Source organism: Lithobates pipiens, unplaced genomic scaffold, assembly GCF_037356315.1.
Source record: "Lithobates pipiens isolate NorthernLeopardFrog02 unplaced genomic scaffold, aLitPip1_a1.2 Scaffold_18, whole genome shotgun sequence".
NCBI classification, from domain to species: Eukaryota; Metazoa; Chordata; class Amphibia; order Anura; family Ranidae; genus Lithobates; species Lithobates pipiens.
In genome coordinates this window covers 358,909,247-358,928,728 of record NW_027507758.1, presented here as the reverse complement: position 1 = coordinate 358,928,728, position 19,482 = coordinate 358,909,247, and the positions used below count along the sequence as shown (strand labels likewise).

Genomic DNA, 19,482 nt, shown 5'->3' with positions numbered 1-19,482 from the left:
CCATTCATAAAATGTCTTGTATTCTTTTCATAGTATACAAGGCCTTTGGTGATTTGGACAAGGTGACATTAATCCACCCTCCTCCTTTACCAGAACTCCTTGTATTGAAATGAATACAAGACATTTAATGAATTGCTGAGGTGAAAAGCTATCAACCCACTATGGGAAGTGTTCCAGAGCCGTGACTGTAAGGCAGGCCATACATTATGCAATTTTCTTTTCTTCAACCAACGGATTTCGATTTGACTATGGCCGGCTTAACCACTTAAAGCGGTTGTATACTCATTTTTTTTACTGTTACCTACAGGAAAGCCTATAGTAAGGCTTACCTGTAGGTAAAAAAAATATCTCCTAAACCTGTACGGTTTAGGAGATATTCCCCTCGGTATGCGCCGCTGACTGCAGCGGCACATGCGCACAAAGGGATTCTCGGCTGAAAGTGGCCGGACCCGGCCAGGATGAAATCTCCCGCACGCATGCGTGGGAGTGACGATATCACGGCTCCGGCCACTCACAGCGCCGGAGCCGCGATACCCGGAAGAAACGCAGAGGGAGCATGTCAGCTCCCTCGGCGTGGATCGGGCCAGATGTCGGGGCCTCGTTCTAAGGTAAGTATTTCATAATGAGCTAGTATGCGGTGTATACTAGCTCATTATGCCTTTTGCTTTGCAGGTGGTAAAAAAATAAAAATAAATAGTGGGTTTACTACCGCTTTAAGGACCAGGCCTCTTTTTTAGACGTGTTGTTTACAAGTTAAAAACAAAACTTTTTCTGCTAGAAAATTACTTTGAACCCTCAAACCTTATACATTTTTTTCTAACACCCTAGAGAATAAAATGGCGGTCGTTGTAATACTTTCTGTCACACTGTATTTGCGCAGTGGTCTTTTTAAAAAAAAAAAAAAGACAAAAGTAAAGTTAGCCAAATTTATTTTATATTTATTTTGTGAAAGATAAGGTTATGCCGAGTAAATTGATACCCAATATGTCATGCTTCAAAATTGCGCTCGCTCGTGGAATGGCGACAAACATTTACCCTTAAAAATCTCCATAGGCGACTTTTTAAAAAAATTCTACAGGTTGCATGTTTTGAGTTACAGAGGAGGTCTAGGGTTAGAATTATTGCTCTTACTGTAACGATTGTGGCCATACCTCACATATGTGGTTGACCACCCTTTTCATATGCGGGTGCTACTCACATATGCATTCGCTTCTGCACGCAAGCTCAGCGGGATGGGGCGTGTTTAAAAAAAATGTTTTTTATTTATTTTACCTTTTTAGTTTTTATTTTTACACTGTTTTAAAAAAAAAATTGGCACTTTTATTCCTATTACAAGGAATGTAAACATCCCTTGTAATAGAAAGGAAGCATGACAGGGCCCCTTACATATGAGATCTGGAGTCAAAAAGACCTCAGATCTCATATTTACACTAAAATGCAATAAAAATAAATAAATTGTCATTTAAAAAAATCATTTAAAAAAAATGTCCCTTTAAAGAGGAAGTAAACCCTGATGAGTTTACTTCCTCTTTCATTCCCTGCAAAGGCAAAGCATAATGGACTACTATGCATCACATAGTAGCCCATTATGTGTCACTTACCTGACACAGGAGCCAGCGAAGTCGCCGCTGTCCCCTGTAGTCCGCCGCTCGAATCTTGTTGGTGGGGTCTCGCAGCTCCGCTGCTGTCATTCAGCGAAGCCGCGATTACGTCACTCCTGCGCATGCGCACGGGAGCTGACACGCGCGGCAGCTCCGTTGCTGAGAATGCCGCGCTCAGTGCGCCTGTGCGCCACTGTCTACGGCGCATGCGCCGTAGACAGCGGTGCCCGTTTTCGGGCAAATATCTCCTAAACCATATAGGTTTAGGAGATATTGCTTGGACCTACAGGTAAGCCTTAATCTAGGCTTACCTGTAGGTCAAAGTGGTTTGTAAGGGTTTACAACCACTTTAAGAGCTATGTCATGGAAGCTGGTGGGGGTCATCTTCCCCTCATTCGTCGCCACGCAGGAGACCAGATCGCCGCTGCCAATGACTCCGGTAAGTGGCGGAGGGCACTGGAGCGCAGTGGGAGGTCCCCTCTCCCGCCACAGATAAAAGTGATCTCACGGTGAATCTGCCGCAGAGACCACTTTTATCTTGCAGTGGACTGCCGGCCGAACATGAGGATACCTGGGTTATGGCAGCTAGCTGCTGCCATAACAATAATATCCGCCCTCAAAGTGAGGACGTATATCGGCGGCCCGGAAGTGGTTAAGATTCAGCGACGGAGATTTGGGGATTCATAACAGTAATGCCGCGTACACACGATAGGAATTTTGGTCAGAAAAATCTCTGATGGTTTTCCCGATGAAATTCCAACGGGATTTCACTCAAGCTGTTTTGCATACACACAGTCACACCAAATTCTGACCGTCAAGAACGCAGTGATGTACAAAACATATGATGGGACTAGAAAAAGGAAGTTTAATAGCCAGTAGCCAATAGCTTCCGTCTCGTAGTTGAATCTGAGCATGCGTTTTTGCGCATCGGAATTGTATACATGCGATCGGAATTTCCGATAGAAACTTTTTCCGTCGGGAAAATTGAAAACTTGCTCTCAATCTTTTGCTGGCCGAAGGTGCATACACATGATCACATTTTTTGTCTAAAGGATCTCATCGGTCTTTTGCTGGCCGAAATTCAGACCGTGTGTATGCGGCATTAGAGTTTTACCAAAGCAGAAGACAGATATGGGGCAACAATTGTTAGAGGTATTTTATTTTTACAAAGCTACTGTCAATATATTGTTTTTTCCCCTGAGTTCAGCATTAATCGTTTTTTAATAAACACTAAGCTTCATAAGTTTTTTTTTTTTTTTTTTTTTTTTTTTTATATCTGTTCAACTTTAAACTTCTGACTACGGACCTAAGAAATCATAGCAGCCAGAATGCGTGAAGGACTAATTTTCATAAGCAGCAGAAATGTTTTGATGTCATGAAAATATATTTTTTAGAAAAGACAACAGTCGCAGATCATGTTTAGGGCATTTTCCTCAACTAAAACTCTGCATAAAGTATGCAAATGTATAATGAAAGTATGCTTTTCGTTATGTGTTAATGACAACAGCAGCAATTAGAATGAGGCAGGGAAAATCCAGGACTTGCTAAAGAGGTTGGGTTGGCTCATTTATTGCACTATAATCTGAGCTGTACAAAAACAAATTAGATTCAATATTTAATCCGATTGTAATAAAAGACAGAATTTTTCTTACACTATTACACAGTACAAAAATAGGAATTCATTTTCGCTTACAGAAAAAAAATCAGACACTGTAACCCCTACTCCCAGCTGAAATGCTTTCATATGAACAGGCTTTTAAAATAACATAACTGTCAAATTTGACAAATAAGTATGAGAAATACATACAGGGAACACAGCCTACCTACCCAGGGTATTTGTTAACCAATGTTAGCTTCCCTAGCTGCCACAAAGCTGGTAATATGGGATACAGTATCCTGTAGTTCTGTTGGCAGAAGATAGCCAACCAATGCACACCCCAATGAAGTCTAATCACTTTTACTGTCAGTCATTCAGAAGGCGACTGATTCCCCTGCTTTACCAATACCAAAGGATGCATTTCATTTAAGAAAATTTCAGATCTGCAAAAAAGAGATTGCACATTACTAATAACTGGCAATAGTCCTGCCCAGAGTCCTTATTTTAAATGAGAAGACACTGTAGTATAACTTGAAGTAAGGTGCTCCCTAAAGGGGTTTTCCATTAACTTCCATCAACTAACTTCTGTGAATCTTCCACCAAATCAGAGTTCACACTCTTCTTGCTGGCAGAAAATCTGTCTTAAAAAACAAACAAAAAAAAAACACATGTAATGGCATGTAAAGTACTTGCTTATGTAGCACTGACCCCCGAAGGAGCGGCTGATTTAATTGGGCTTACCATTACCTTCTTGGCCTCATGTGTGTCTAGGGGTTTCCCAAGGTAGATGGCCCAAGAACTGCAGAGACTGACACCAGATCCCCTTAAGGGATTTTTATTTGCAAGAAGAATAAACTAAACACAGTCTCTCAAAGTAGGTTTAGAGGGTTTAGGTAGGAAAGTCCAGGTACTCTTGGAACTAAGTCAAGTAGAAAAGAGTCTCTCACTTTAGGAAATCCAGAGAATAGCCATTCACAGCTGGATCCTCACCCTTATCGGATAGTCCTTCTCTCACTAGGCCCAGCAGCTGATAGTGCTCAAATAAAGTGAAGCCTCTGCCACAGACTTGCTATAGGACACATGAATAAAGTCTCTGCCACAGACTTGTTGTAGAACACTTGAATAACTGAAAGATGTAGAACCCTCGTACGGTACCAGTGTCTTGCAGACGGTCCGGCGATACCATACGAGATCAGATTCGCTTGGGGTCTTTCAACTTAGCCTCCAGGCTCCTGCTGAGAAGCCAACCTTTGCGTGGCCTTCTCCCGAAGAGTCCTCCTCTGGATGCTTCTACAGTTGCTGGGCCGCTCCACAAACCAAGACGACACCGGACCACCTCAGAATCCTTCCTTCAGTTACTTTGTCTCAGGCCAGCCAGCCCCAGGACTTGAAATCAGTTGGATCCACATCCCAGGCCATGAGAGCCCTGGGGGCTGGTCAGGAGGACCAGGACCAAACAGACAGAACTTCTGGACTGGAACCCCGAAGCTTGTGATGTCAGCACCTTAAGTACCCCATCCCAGAATGCACAGCAAGAGTGACACTCCCACTGGGCTGGTTCCGAGAGAGAACTGGCACTCAATGCACCTAACTGGACTGCGTTTCTGGCACCTACCAGAGATGACAGTGCCGCCTATGGTCAAGCAGAACACAATGCAATCCAGCCAGACTGGTACTGAGACCAAAATTTAGTGTAATTCAACCCAAAACCAAACTGCGGTTCCTGGAATATTAAATGACAAAAACACATAGCACATGCTCTTCAGGAGCCGGAGCTACACTTTATTGTGTAAATGTGCATACAACATTTAGAATCATAGGAATTTTTTTTTTTTTTAACAACTTAGATTTACATGCTCAAAGACATATATTATGTGAAAATACTCCTCATCTTGAATGCAGGATTTAGGCTTTGTTTGACATTGCTTAATGCTGCTCTGTATTATGAAGCTAAACGTCACTAAGTGCATGGACACATTAGCGACTTCTACCCCATAAGCTGAGAATGAGGATGAAAAAGTATCCTATAATTTAATGGTAGAGTTTGGTACATGAGGAGGCTCAGTCTTCAGACATAACTTCTGTGCTTAAAGGAGCCATCTCAGACCTTATTCATGTAGTTCACGCTATTAGAAATATGTGTCATCTGTTATAATTGTTTTCTTTGTTCTCTTTAAGTGTTATCAAACCCACAACAGTAAAATCAGTCTGTATGTGCATTAAATCATGCTTGTTATACTCACTGTGGAATCTAAGGGGCTAATCCTCTGCATTGTGTAAAAAAAAAATGCTGTTTGATCTTACTAGCGAGTTTTTATTTTCTTTGGAGGGTGCATGTGATCAGCACAGGGCCAATCAGCACTTTCCAGACAGAGGGTCAGGGGTCCTGCAGCCTCATAGGATAGTCAGAGGAGAATGAAAACTCCTCCTACAAGCTTTAACCAGACACTGATAGAAGTCATAAGACTGCTATATACTGCTTATAAGAAAAGGTATTTAGCAGTTTATATTTACTATATTACGATTTACATGCATTTCATGTTCTGTATACCATGGGAGACCAGATATAGTGAATGCAAGATCCTGGGTTTAGTAACATTTTAAGAGCCCCCAGCCTGTTGTAACCTTTCCAGCACTTTCACTATTACTTGGTGTAGTAACTAGCCTAACCAGAAAAGATGTTCCCCCTCCCAAGTGTTTTGCCCAGCAATACCATATTTAGGAGGAAATCCTTATTAATGGACCCTCTCTCTAGGGCAGGCATGTCCGAAGTCCAGCCCGCGTTCCAGTCCCACTGGTAATTCCATTGGTAATTTGGATATATATTTTTTTGTGCCCCCCCCCAACGAATCCCTGAGCGGCGCGCATATTTATTGTTCTGGCAGCCTTGGAGGGGACAGGGAGGGGGGCGGGATGAGTGCCATCAGATTACATACAGGAGAATCTCCTGTTTACGCGGCTGCCTCTGTAATAGGAAGTACCATCTCCTGGGCTGGCATTGGCCAACTGTTCTGTCTATCATAGGAGGCAGGACTTTGTATTAAAGAGGCCACTGAGTAAACAGGAGATTCTCCTGTAGGTAATATGTTGGCGCTTGTCCGGCCCCCCTCCCTGTCCCCTCTGAGGCTGCAGATGGGCATTGTTTAGGCTGCACTGATGGCAATGGCGAGGCTGCATTCATGGCACTTGTGATGAATGGATAATGGACAATCCGCAACTCCATACATGCTCTTTAAATCAGTCCGAATTTGTTGTATCTCCATAAAAGATAAAAATACAGCAGAGGTAGGCACGTTTCTGCTGCAACGGCCTTGTTCACAACATTAATGTACAAAAATGGCACAAAATATATACTTGTAAAAAAAACACTCCCTACCCCACCCCTTTCATTGGTCAGAGACACCAATTAGCCTCTTAATCCTCACATTAATACAATGAGACCAGAAGGAAAGGAGGATTGAAAGTTGTTCTTTAGGAATGCAAACCACAGTAGGAATAGAAAATAAAGATAGAATGTAATGTAATTCATAATAATAAAAATTATATATTAATACTACATTATAACTAGCGTAAATGTAAATCCAGGTCCCACCTGAGGTTCAACCCCAGGGGGACTCTTGTTTGAATCCTAAAAAAAAATCCACCACGCTTCTCTATTCAAGAGTCGCCTACCCCTATCATAGAAATGGTGAGGCTTCATTCAGAGGCTGCATTCATGGCAATGAAGAGGCTGCATTCAAGGCAATGGTGAGGCTGCAGATGGGCACTGATTAGGCTGCATTGATGGGCACTGGCCCTTATTTTGCTTCACAGTTCCTTATTTAAAATGTACGTTTTTTTTTCTCCTTAAAGTGTTATACGCCGATAAATACGGTATATCCAAATAACACGCCCAGGCTCATCTTTAGACTCTTCACCACATATAGCCACAAAGGCAAGAGAATTCTTGTTGGGCATATTAGTTCATTTGCATTTAATTTTAATGGTTCAAAGAATCTTAGGCAAAATGGTCAACCCTCATGCATTTTCACTTCATCAAATCTGGCCCTCTTTGAAAAAAGTTTGGACAACCCTGCTGTAGGGGATCCAGAAATTCCTGTCCTTTCAAGACCTGGCTGTTGCCGTGGGGCATGACCAGATCAGGAACAGCCTTACAAGGAAAAACTATTAAAAAAGGGAATAAAAGGGATTTATAAAAATGTAAATAGTTAAATAATGTGCACAAAATTGCATTGGGTATAGCCTCCAGACTGCCTTTATAGTTTGCCCATTAAAGGACAATTTGAGAGAAGGCAGCAGGCTATGGCTATATTGATTCTATGCTTCACCTTTTGCCTTTGCCCTCCCTTCCCCCAGGCTGTAGAATTCCCCCCTTCCATTTGCTGCTGACTGTGTTTCATCAGATTAAGCAACCCGTCAGATTTTGAAACGGAAGCGGCGTTCCGTTGCCGCCATCTTGCTACACCCCTCACTCGTCCACAGTAAGGCTACAGTGAGAAGTTGGCAAGGGGACATCTTGTTAAACCCACCTGAGACTAGCATTTCACACTTATTTTTACCACTAAACAGAGCTTATATAGTGAAATACAGTATTTGGAAATCTGTGTGACTGCTTTGATATTGAATTGTAAAATCAGCGGTGCTCTGTCACCAGCAAACCTGTGAGATCAGCAGGCTTGCCGCTGCTTTTACAATTCAACATCAAAAATCAGACAGATAAAAATACTGAATGTCATTATATAAGCTCCGTTTAGTGGTAAAAACAAGTGTGAAATTCTGAACTCTGGTGGGTGTAAAAAGATGTCCGCTTGCCACCTTCTCACTGTATGCTTACTGTAGACGAGTGCGTGGTGTAGCAAGATGGCGGCAACAAGACGTTACTTCCGTTACAAATTCTGACAGGTCGCCGAATCTGACAGAGCACCTGCCTTTTCGCCTGCATTATGGAGATTGCCCAATTTCCTTTCTCTCCACACCATCATCACTCCTCTGATGCCTCCTGCTACTTCAGTGTATTCCACATGCTGGTGGAGGGTAGTGATGGCCCTCTGAGCAAAATAATGGTGGCTGTGAAAGGGGCTTCTGGGCAAAATAATATCAGCTGGGTACCTGCCGCTTTGGAGTAGCACAAACCACAAACTTGTATGATGGAGTGATTCCTTGAGCTGCAATGGAAGCAGCTGTGTAACTGTCATTAAGATACTGAGCATGTCGGGAATATGGGGATATTTTTCTTTCCTGCAGCGGATATGTTAAAAAAGGTCCATATTGCAGACATCTGTAGAATCTGTGAGACTTGGGAAGGGCAGTGGCTTCTAATTCCACTAACTCTTCATAGCTACTGTAGTTTGCATTGATTTGATAAGATTTACAGAAGAGGAGGAAAATTGTGCCTTAACAGGACTTGCAGGCATGTGGCTGCTCTGGAGTAGCAGGGTAGGAAAAAGTATGCACTTTGGAGGTAAAAAAAAAAAAACACCCTGTCAAAATGAAAAAACAACAACATATTTTCCCTAAAAAAAAAAAAAATAAAAACCCTAATTTAGGGAGGGGCTGTAGGATTTAACACCATTAAAGTGGTATTGAATACAAAAGCAAACTTCTATTATATTTAAATATAGTGATAACAATCAATGCAAATAAACCCGCTAAAAAATATAAATATATACCATGTCACAACAATAAATGTGAAAAAGTATGCTGCACAGCCAAACATTGTGTAAGTGATTCCACAACACTTCTTAATAGAATAATCAAAGTATATCAGTGTAGTGCAGCAATGTTAACAAGAAAAGTCCAAAGAGTCCCATAAAGATGTGATGACATACACCTCCAAATTGCAGATATATTGTGAATGAAAAATAAAATCCAAAACAATGTGGATGAGATCTTCTGTGTATATGTGCACAAAGTCAACTACAGTATCTCACAAAAGTGAGTACACGCCTCAAATTTTTGTAAATATTTTATTATAGCTTTTCATGTGACAACACTGAAGAAATTACACTTTGCAGCAATGTAAAGTAGTGAGTGTACAGCTTGTATAACAGTGTAAATTTGCTGTCCCTTCAAAATAACTCAACACACAGCCATTAACCACTTGACCACTGGGCACTTAAACCCCCTTCTTAACCAGACCAATTTTCAGCTTTCGGTGCTCTCACACTTTGAATGACAATTACTCAGTCATGCAACACTGTACCTATATGATATTTTTGTCCTTTTTTCACACAAATAGAGCTTTCTTTTGGTGGTATTTAATCACCGCTAGGTTTTTTATTTTTTGCGCTATAAATCAAAAAAGACAAAAAAAATTGGTAAAAAAAATAAATTACATTTCTTGCTGCGTATTGGTGGATTATTGGCGGAGTATTGGCAGAGTTGCACAGTCTAAACCACTGGCAACAAAAGTGAGTATGCCCCTAAGTGAAAGTTTCCAAATTGGGCCCAAAGGTGTCAATATTTTGTGTGGCCACCATTATTTTCCAGCACTGCCTTAACCCTCTTGGGCATGGCGTTCACCAGAGCTTCACGTGTTGCCAGCGTAGTCCTCTTCCACTCCTCCATGATGACATCACAGAGCTGGTGGATGTTAGAGAACTTGCACTCCTCCACCCTCCATTTGAGGATGCCCCACAGATGCTTAATAGGGTTTATGTCTGAAGACATTCTTGGCCAGTCCATCACCTTTACCCTCTGCTTCTTTAACAAGGCAGTGGTTCTCTTGAAGGTGTTTTTGGGGTCATTATCATGTTGGAATACTGCCCTGTGGCCCAGTCTCTGAAGGGAGGGGATCATGCTCTGCTTCAGTATGTCACGTATATGTTGGCATTCATGGTTCCTTCAATGAACTGTAGCTCCCCAGTGGCGGTAGGACTCGTGCAGCCCCAGACCATGACACTCCCACCACCATGCTTGACTGTAGGATGAAAGCCTGAGTGCTTTTTCACACTGGAGCGGTGCGCTGGCAGGACGTTAAAGTCCTGCTAGCAACATCCTTGGAGAGGTGAACAAGCAGTGTGCGTACTGCTCCTGCTCATTGAAATCAATGGGGCAGCGTGGCTATACCGTCAGCAGTGTTTTGCGGTGGTTTTAACCCATTTTCGTCCGCTAGCGGAGGTAAAAGCGCCCTGATAGTGGCCGAATAGCACCGCAAAATTGACGGTAATGTGCCGCTAAAAGTGAGCCTTTACCGCCGATGCACCCACCGCCCCAGTGTGAAAGGGGCCTAATGGAGTGCTGATCATGCTCCATTCTTCTCTGGCTGCAAGGCCAGGGAAAGTGTTACCAGAAACTGGTAGTGACATTTTACATGTCGCATCCAGGTTACAGATTTATACTAGCTAGGAGAGATCAGCAAATGTATGTTCGCTGGTCTCCTGCCTCTCCACCCAGCGTTGCCTGCTCAGGTCCTAAAGCTGCAGGTGGGACAGTGAAGCCCAGGAAAGCATAATAGGCGGGCCTCGCACCAGAAGAGGTATACTCCCGAGATTCACAGAAAACGAACAGCAGCTGTATAGATGCAGGATTGCTTTCATTAGATAGTAAACAGTCAGCTTTTGGCGTGTATACACACTCCCAGCAGCTGCAGCCAATATTTAATTTTTTTATTTTTAATGCAGCTAGTGTTAGCACCTCAATTCAACATAGCATCAGCCGCTTGTTCTTTGTTATACAGCAGCAATTAGACCTCATGAGATCTATGAGGGGCAGCACTGGGAGTCAGTTAAGTAGCTACAGCCAAATGCACTGACACGGATTATACTGGTAGAAGGAAAGAGCAGAGAGAGAAGAGATTTATACAGTCTGTCAGAACTGTGTAAATCTGAGGACTGAGGGGTTAGAAATACAAGTTCTTTATCTGGTAAGGCAGCATCAGAAACTGCATTTATTCTGTGTATTTCGCTTTTGATTTTGGTACAGTAATGCGTACACACAACCAGACTTTCCGGCTGAAAAGGTCCAACAGTCTTCCCGACGGAGTTACGACGAACTTCCTTTCGAAAGTCTGTTCATTTTGAATGTGATGACATACGACGGGACTAAAAAAGGAAGTTCAATAGGCAGTAGCCAATAGATGACCTTGCGTCGTATTTGGTCTGTCAGACCAGCATACAGACGAACGGAATTCCGATAGGAATTGAGTCCATCGGACAGATTTGAAACATGCTCTATCTCTAGGTCTGTCTGAATTTTTTAACGAAAAATGATCGGATTATCCCACACACTATCGGAATATCCAACAGAATGTCGGACCTATTCTGCCAGAAAGTCCGGTCGTGTGTGCGCAGCATAAAAGTGTGCATTTTTTAAACATACAGTATGTATAGCCACAGTTTCTTTACTTATTTCATATACAAAATTAATGCCTTATATTATAATATTTTAAATGGGTTCTGCAACTGTTTATATTGACATACACTTATAGTCCTATTAAAATGTGTACCCTTGATATGTTTGTTTATTTGCTGATTTTTTTTATTTAGGAGAAGACATGGAACTTACCTGTGAAGTATATTTCTCTTATGTGCAAAACTCTAGTAATGAGATTTGGTGGACAGTACATGGGAATAGAAAAGACATTGCTGATCCAAATGTTACTAAAAGGTAATTTGCTTTATTGATTATCTGACTACTGGAAACCTGTCCTAAATGAGATCCAAGTTCAGTTTGATCTGGAACAGGGTCTCTTGACCCTTTGAGCCCCTTATAAAATCTATTCACCAAGGATTTCTCTAGGGAGTGCAATTGTGCTATACGTACTCCAAAGGTTGATTTATTTTTTCTCTCTTTTATTCATGTGTTCTATATTTATGTCGATTCTTTTTTTCCAGGCAAAAGTGACATGTTTTGAATGGACAAAAGATGCTGGAACTTGTGTATAACTGTGTTACCTTATCAACACATGGCAACTGAGGTTTAATGTAGAAAAATGTAAAAAAAATGGGTTTGGGTGGCAAAAATTGAAATGCAATCTATACACTAGTGGGAGAATCTCTGGAGGAATCTAGGATGGAAAAGGATCTGGGGGCCCTAGTAGGTGATAAGCTCAGCAATTGCATGCAATGCCACTCTACAAGATTCTGGTCCGGCCGCACCTGGAGTATGCTGTCCAGTTCTGGGCACCAGTCTTTAGGAAAGATGTATTGGAAATGGAGTGAGTACAAAGAAGGCAAAACAAAGCTAATAAAGGATATTAGTTATGAGGAAAGGTTGTGAGTACTGAACTTATTCTCTCTGTAGAAGAGACGCTTGAGAGGGGATATGATTTCAATATACAAATACCATACTGGTGACCCTGCAATAGGGATAAAACCTTTTCGAGGAAGGGAATTTAACAAGACTCGTGGCCACTCATTAAAATTGGAAGAAAAAAGTTTTAACCTTAAATTGTGTAGTTCACACACATAGGTTGGACTTGATAGACTTGTGTCTTTTTTCAACCTCACCTACTATCTGTGTAACAAATGTAAATCAGTCATCGTAGAAACATGAAATAGGAAGTCTGAGTGCTGTTTTTTATTTTTATTTTTGTTTTAAATCTCTGTATGAGTATTTACTGTATTTGGGCTACTCAGTATATAAAAGGACATATATTTCTGGGTTCAGTTTACCCCAGGAGCCAGGTAACCATGAACCAATAAAATGACAGCATCTGATTTGTTTGATCCTTTCTGTTAGTGGATGCCTGTAGAGTCAAAGACTGTAAAAAAATGGCTTCTGAATTCTAGATTAAAGGGATTGGAACCTGGAAAATCGTTAACAAGGGAACATGAAAGAAAAAAAAATCTATATATTTTTCCAAATTGTCCAGGAATTCCCAGACTTAAATATACTGTACTGTACTTCCTTTATCAGCTGGAGAAGGATTATTATATTGAGTATATATTGAGGGTATTATATTGAGAAGGAAGCTAAGCCACTCTTTGAATAATTGAAAAGGGGCAACCTTGATTTTTCTTTACATGTGCCTATCTCTGCTGCTATTTGGAGCTACAAACATAGTAAACTTTTCAGCTAACTTTCATTTTCATTTAATTTACGTCTCCTTATTTTGCAGCTAATTGTTACAGAAATCCAGTACATACAAAGAGATGTGCTGCGTCACAGAAGTTAAATTAGAACTATGGTCTCTCATTTAAAAAAAAAAGTGCTGCAGGTCTTCATTATAAGTGAATCTACACTTATCATTTTTTTACCGACTCCTGCAAAGTCTCATGAATACTTGTTGATTCTGCCAGTGAAGTCCACCCAATGCAGCTTCTTGTAATGCAGTGTTTTCCAAATTCAGAGCAGAATTTACATATTCATGTAGGCAACCTGGGGTCCTCCAGCTGTTGTGGAACTACATTTCCCATGAGCCATTGCAAGGCTGGCTGTTACAATTACTCCCATGGGACTTGTGGTTCTGCAATAGCTGGAGGGCCCGAGGTTGCCCTACTTCTGATGTAGGCTGTGCCCAATAAATCTAAAGGGCGATGGTAAAAAAAAAAATATTGCAGAGGCATGGCTATCAGAATGTCACTGTTGATTCACAATTTTGGAGGTCATCAATCAACACCTGGCCACACCCAGTCCTGACCATTGCTTTCTGGATTGCCAGCAGTGACTCTGTTGCTGAAAGCTTCCCACTGTGTGTCAGGGAAGCAAAGGAAATGTTTAATTAAATTATGAGGTTTGTACATCCTATAGTAATTATTGAATAGATTTGGGATTTGTTTAGACTATTACACGGGGGTCTTTAGTTTTATTGGAGATACGACTGCTGTATTAAATTTCTTGAGATTAATTTATGCAGAAAATGGAGCTGGATTGACAGGAATAGAGGAACAGAAAACAAAAATAATGCAATAGTTTTAAAAGAAAAGATAATGGAAGCCAAAGCATACATATGTAACTAAATGAAAACAAATCACACCATAAAAAAATACATTATTAAACGATAAGTTCACCTTTGGGAACATGTTAATGGCTGCCCTTTTTAGGGTGCAACATGTAACATGTCCCCAGTGCTACAGCCATCACCCGTTGTCCCCTTCCTCCCTGTGGCAGCAGTACAGGGAGAACTTCCCTGTACTAGCTGTCAGTTTTTAAAAGCAACACATGACTTTGCCCGCATGGCCATATCATTCATACACAGAGCTCTGTGTATGAATGACTTGCAAGTCCCACAGCCTTAGTGACTGTCGGCTTGTAGTTCTCAAAGAACTACCAGGGCATTGCGGAGCGCTGTAGTAGTTCATTGAGTCTTCCTGTCAGCGTGTATCAGCATACCCATACGGGATGTATGGCTAAGCAGATACACTGACCGCGTGGAGGAGACCTGCATCGCAATGCTTTATAGGCTCCTAATACAAAAAATAATAAATGCACATTTTTTTTACCAAAAGCAAAAAGATGTGCATTTATTTTTTGTACAAAGATGAACTTATTCTTTAATGGTCACTGTCAGTGAAAACTGTATGTCAAAGCAATCGGTACATCCAAAATATTAACTGATCTCAAAATTTCTTGTGAAGTCAGGCTTGGCACCACGTTCCAACATCATTATTGGCCTTTTAATTTAGGGGCAATCCTGTTTACTAATAAGGAGACATAAGGCAGGGTATATATCTGGACCTTTTGATAGCTTTGACGTGCAGTTCTCACTGGAGCGAAACGCTACTGTTCTTCCATCACTGTCTCCATTTGATTTGGCTATGTTTGTGACAGGTTTGCTGTTAAGCTTCTTTTATAGATAGTGCCCCATCTGTTATAAATGCTGTCTGATAATATCATCATGCTATCTGATACATGATATGTGAAACACTGCTTTACAGAGGTGTTGACATCTACATTACCTTTAACTAAATTCTGGTTCTAGGGTTGTACTGCAAAAAAGTGATGACACAATACAGATTGCTACAGTACTCTTTTCTGTTTGCTGCTTTAGGTTCTGTGCGTAGACACACAGGCCACACTCGGGTACCTTTACTTTCAAGTGAACCTATATAAGCATTTGACACAGGAGTCTGCTTTTCTACTCTGATAACCCCCCCCCCCCCCACCAAAAAAAAGAGATCCTGGTCCCTTTAAGCGGATTAAACAGCATAGTGCTTGTGCTGTGCAATCTGCCCCCCTCTAAACTGTAAAAAACCTCCCTGATCCTGCCACTCCTTGTATCCCCCTCTCTGCGCTGACCACAAAAATCAGTGCTGACCACCTTGGCCCTGCTCTCTGCTCACCCCCCTCACCCCCTCCTGCCTGCCTGTCAGCTCCGTGTCTGTGTCTCTGACTCCACCCCCCCCACCACCACCATTGGTACAAATAAAAAATGATAAATGCTCACTGCCAGTATTATAAGCAGGCGTAGCACACTGTATAAATCTTTTATAAAAATTAGGCTTGTAAATACAGATTTAGCGTGATCTTCAGGTGGTCACGTGACTCTCAGACGGTTTCCAGGGCTACTGCAACATGGGCTGAGCGGCCATGTTACCTCCCAAGCTGACTTCAGAGGGTGATCTTGGCCCCTCCAGCAGAAGCCATCCATCAGAGCTTTAAAGCGACCGCAAAATATGTGACCGGCCTGAAGATCGTTCTAAAATGTTATTTACAAGCCTCATTTTTATAAAAGACAGGTACAGTGTTTCTGTGCTTGCCTATAATAAAGGGGCTGGTGGTGATTTATAGATGTGGGTTTACAAACACCTTAAGTCACATACATCTGAAAAGTAATTTCTTGTGTTCTTTTTTTTTTCAGTGTTAAATTGGATGAGATGAATCCTGGAGCTGAAACCATAACTGAGAAATTATACATCAAAAATATCACTCCAGATGACCTCAAGCACAACTATACATGCTCAGCCAAAAACCGTTTAGGGTCCGTCTCCAGGCAAGCACTGGTCAAAGAGAAAGGTGACTACACTTTGCAAGGCAGTACACCATGAATTCATACGATTTGTTACCACAATGTATTCATTTATATACATCATGCACTAAAATATTTGGGTCGAGAATCAAGAAAACATGTACATCAGAAAGGAAAATCTAAAACTGTATTGTCTTGTGCGGTAGAGAATATGTTGACTTTCTTTAAATTAAAAATAATAATTGGGAAAATTAAACTAATGCAAATACCAATTTGGATTTTAGCAGTGACAAGTGGATTTTTTTTACTGTACTTAGATCCCCTGGAAATTTTTAATTCATTTGCAAAAAATAGTAAAACTTCATCTTAATTTCAACTTAAAACCATGATTTTCCCCTAACTTTGTGGCTTGTATATTTGGATTCCAGTCTGTTTATTTACCACTTTTAAAATAATTTTAAGTAGATTTAAATAATAACTTCACAATGTCTATTTAGCTAAAGTCATGTGCATCATAAACAATTGCCATGGCATTTTTTTTTTTTATAGAATTTGCTGATGGTCACTACAAGAGGTCATTCTGACATGCATTGTGCGCCATCAGGAGGCCAGACTGGAGGAATAGCTAGTAGTTAATCCCATTCATCTGAACCTTTTTTTATGATGATAAAGATGTTTTGTTATGTATCCAATCAGTGTATACAGTTCTAATATCTCAGCATTTATATCCACATGGGCAACTTGGTCATCTTATTCCAATTCCTATGAAATGTATCAAGACAGATGTTGATTTATTCCAAGAACATGATTGGTGTGAAAATCTTGTAATACTACCCTGATTATCATCTTCAAGGAAGGAACAAAGGAGGGAGATGGAGCCATGCAAAAAACAAGAAACACAAGCCTCAGAAAAAAAACATTTTAAATATAAAGGAGATTGTCTCCTGCACACCTGTTTATTTTTATAAGGATCATTAGACAGGCATGTGAAGGCCCTCAACAAGGGCCAAAGAAACTTTGAGGACTCCATGATGGTCAAAGAAAATAAATCACTTGTTAAACCTTTACTAAAGTAAAATGCAAGCAGTCAATGTAGAGAAAAGAGCTTTATCTTTACTCTATATTACGTAACAGTCACACAAATTTTATTTAAATATAATGAGCAGATTTTAACCATCATTTAAAACACTGTGTTATTTTAAATGACAATTGCGCACTGTACCCAATTAAAATGTGTGTCCTTTTTTTCCCGACAAATAGAGCTTTCTTTTGGTGGTATTTGATCACCTCTGCGTTTTAAACAATAGACTACCGGCAATTTTGAAAAAAATAACATAAAAAAAACAATATTTGTTTTTACTTTCTGCTCTAAAACACATCCAATAAAAAAATGTCTTGCTAGAGTTTGGGCAATATATATTCTGCTACATATTTTGGTAAAACAAAATCCCAATAAGCGTATATTGATTAGTTTGCACAAAAGGTATAGCATCTACAAACTATGGGATATTTTTATTTATTAATTTATTTGTTACTAGTAATGGCAGCAATCAGCAATAACTTATAGCAGGACTGCGATGTTGTGGCGGACAAATCGGACACACTTTTGATGCTTTTGTGGGGACCAGTGACATAATTACAGTGACCAGTGCTAAAAATATGCACTGCCACTGTACTAATGACACTGGCAGAGAAGGGGTTAACATCAGGGGCAATCAAAGGGTCAACTGTGTGCCTAGCTAATGTTTCAGTGTAGTGGAGGAGGTGCTTTTACTAGTGGAAGGCATGGATCAGTGTTTCTGCTTTACAGAAACACAGGATTCATTAATTCTATACTGACAGAACATCAATCTGCCTTTTGTTACGTAGACGGACTGCCATTCTGTCAGTGTACCGAACGATTAGTGAATGCCCGCAGATACAGCTGGAGCAAGCCACCGTCGGCGTGCACTAGGGCCCAATACCTAGGAGTGCAGGATCACGTATATATGTGTGATCCTGCGCAGAGCGGCCACTCTGAGGCAGTAAATCTGCTATAGGGCGGTCGGCAAGTGGTTAACTATATTTTGCGGTCAATATATTGTATATGAGGGTGTGCAAATAAAGTAAGTGTTGCATTGAGAATAATTACAAGAAATACTCATTTTAAATGTTTACAATTTTTACCTAAAAAAAAAATAATGAATCTAGGGAAAAAAAATCTGTTTTCAAATTTGCTACTAAATGAAACCCCTATCAGTCCTTAAAAAAAATAAAAAAATAAAAGTTATATAGTACATTAAATTAGACTGCAAGCACTAATGTGCTGAACCGTGACCTTGCCAAAATTATAAAAATGTAGGGCAACTCTAGGGTATTTATGCCTAGGGAATCAAGAGGTTAAAATATGATTTTTTGATTACATCCTGTCCTTCGCTTACCATATTTGTAGTATTAACTACAAGAAGGTAATATTCTCTAATAACAGTATTTTGAAAGCATATACACATTTCACCAGTAATATTTATGTTGTGCTTTAAAAAAAAAAAAAAAAAAAAAAAACATGTTCTTACTGAACTGAGCCATGTAGTATAATTCAGTGAAAGTGCACATCTAGTCGGTATAATATCAAGGCTTTGGTTTGATCGGTATTCTGATCTGGTTTGATCGGTATGTTTGAGTTTGCACTCATTTGACATAATTTGACCTTCTAATCATTATCAGTCTTTATGTAAATGTGTCTGTGAACTCTTGACACTCCTTTATTGCAAAGCAAGCTGGTCAATTTCTCATCAGAAAGCACAGCATCCTATCTTCCTGTTTAGGCTGTCTGCTGAATAATTATTGACATCAACGGGAATAACAACTTGCTTCAACAAGTCACCGTTAAATGCACATGCACAATATATTGGAATTGCTTTGGACAGCTCATATTATTATGAATTTTGAATTATTCCTGTTTACCGATAGAAAATATGTGGCTTGACATGTGATTTAAAATGCATTATGTTTTTGTAGACACTGTATGTCATTATAGATGTATTGAGTATTGACATGTGTTGTAAGGACAAATGTTCATCTATTTTAAGGCTCTTTTCTGTGTAACAAGTCAATGGAGACAACGCAGCAGTTAATTTTGAATGCATTATGTTTTTTTGGTGCTGACATATGCATCATAATGATAAGGTAATCACTATTATAATATTTTTTACAGTTGGCACTCCACGATACATCACTGAATTGGCATGTGGACTGGGAGCAACAGTGTTTCTTGTCATATGCTTCATTGTTGTGTATCATGTCTACTGGCTGGAATTGGTGCTCTTCTACAGGGCTCATTTTGGCACTGATGAAACCATTGGCGGTAAGATACTGTTAAAAATGTGTGTGGGTCAGCATGCGGGTGGGGTAGTGAGAGTGGGGGTTTGAGGCCTGTCAGACACTGAGCAGGGGAG

The 19,482-nt window shown here is 40.4% G+C and overlaps 1 protein-coding gene across 3 annotated transcripts in view; it reads left to right on the top strand.

The window, feature by feature from the left end:
* The window catches only part of IL1RAP (interleukin 1 receptor accessory protein), a 333,093-nt gene that overhangs the window by 287,913 nt on the left and 25,698 nt on the right, over positions 1-19,482 (top strand). For all 3 annotated transcript variants that reach the window (XM_077487541.1, XM_077487543.1, XM_077487544.1), the window contains 3 exons: positions 11,685-11,805; positions 15,941-16,095; positions 19,242-19,391. In XM_077487541.1, coding sequence (XP_077343667.1) covers positions 11,685-11,805; positions 15,941-16,095; positions 19,242-19,391 — 426 coding nt within the window. The remainder of the gene's footprint in view (positions 1-11,684; positions 11,806-15,940; positions 16,096-19,241; positions 19,392-19,482) is intronic.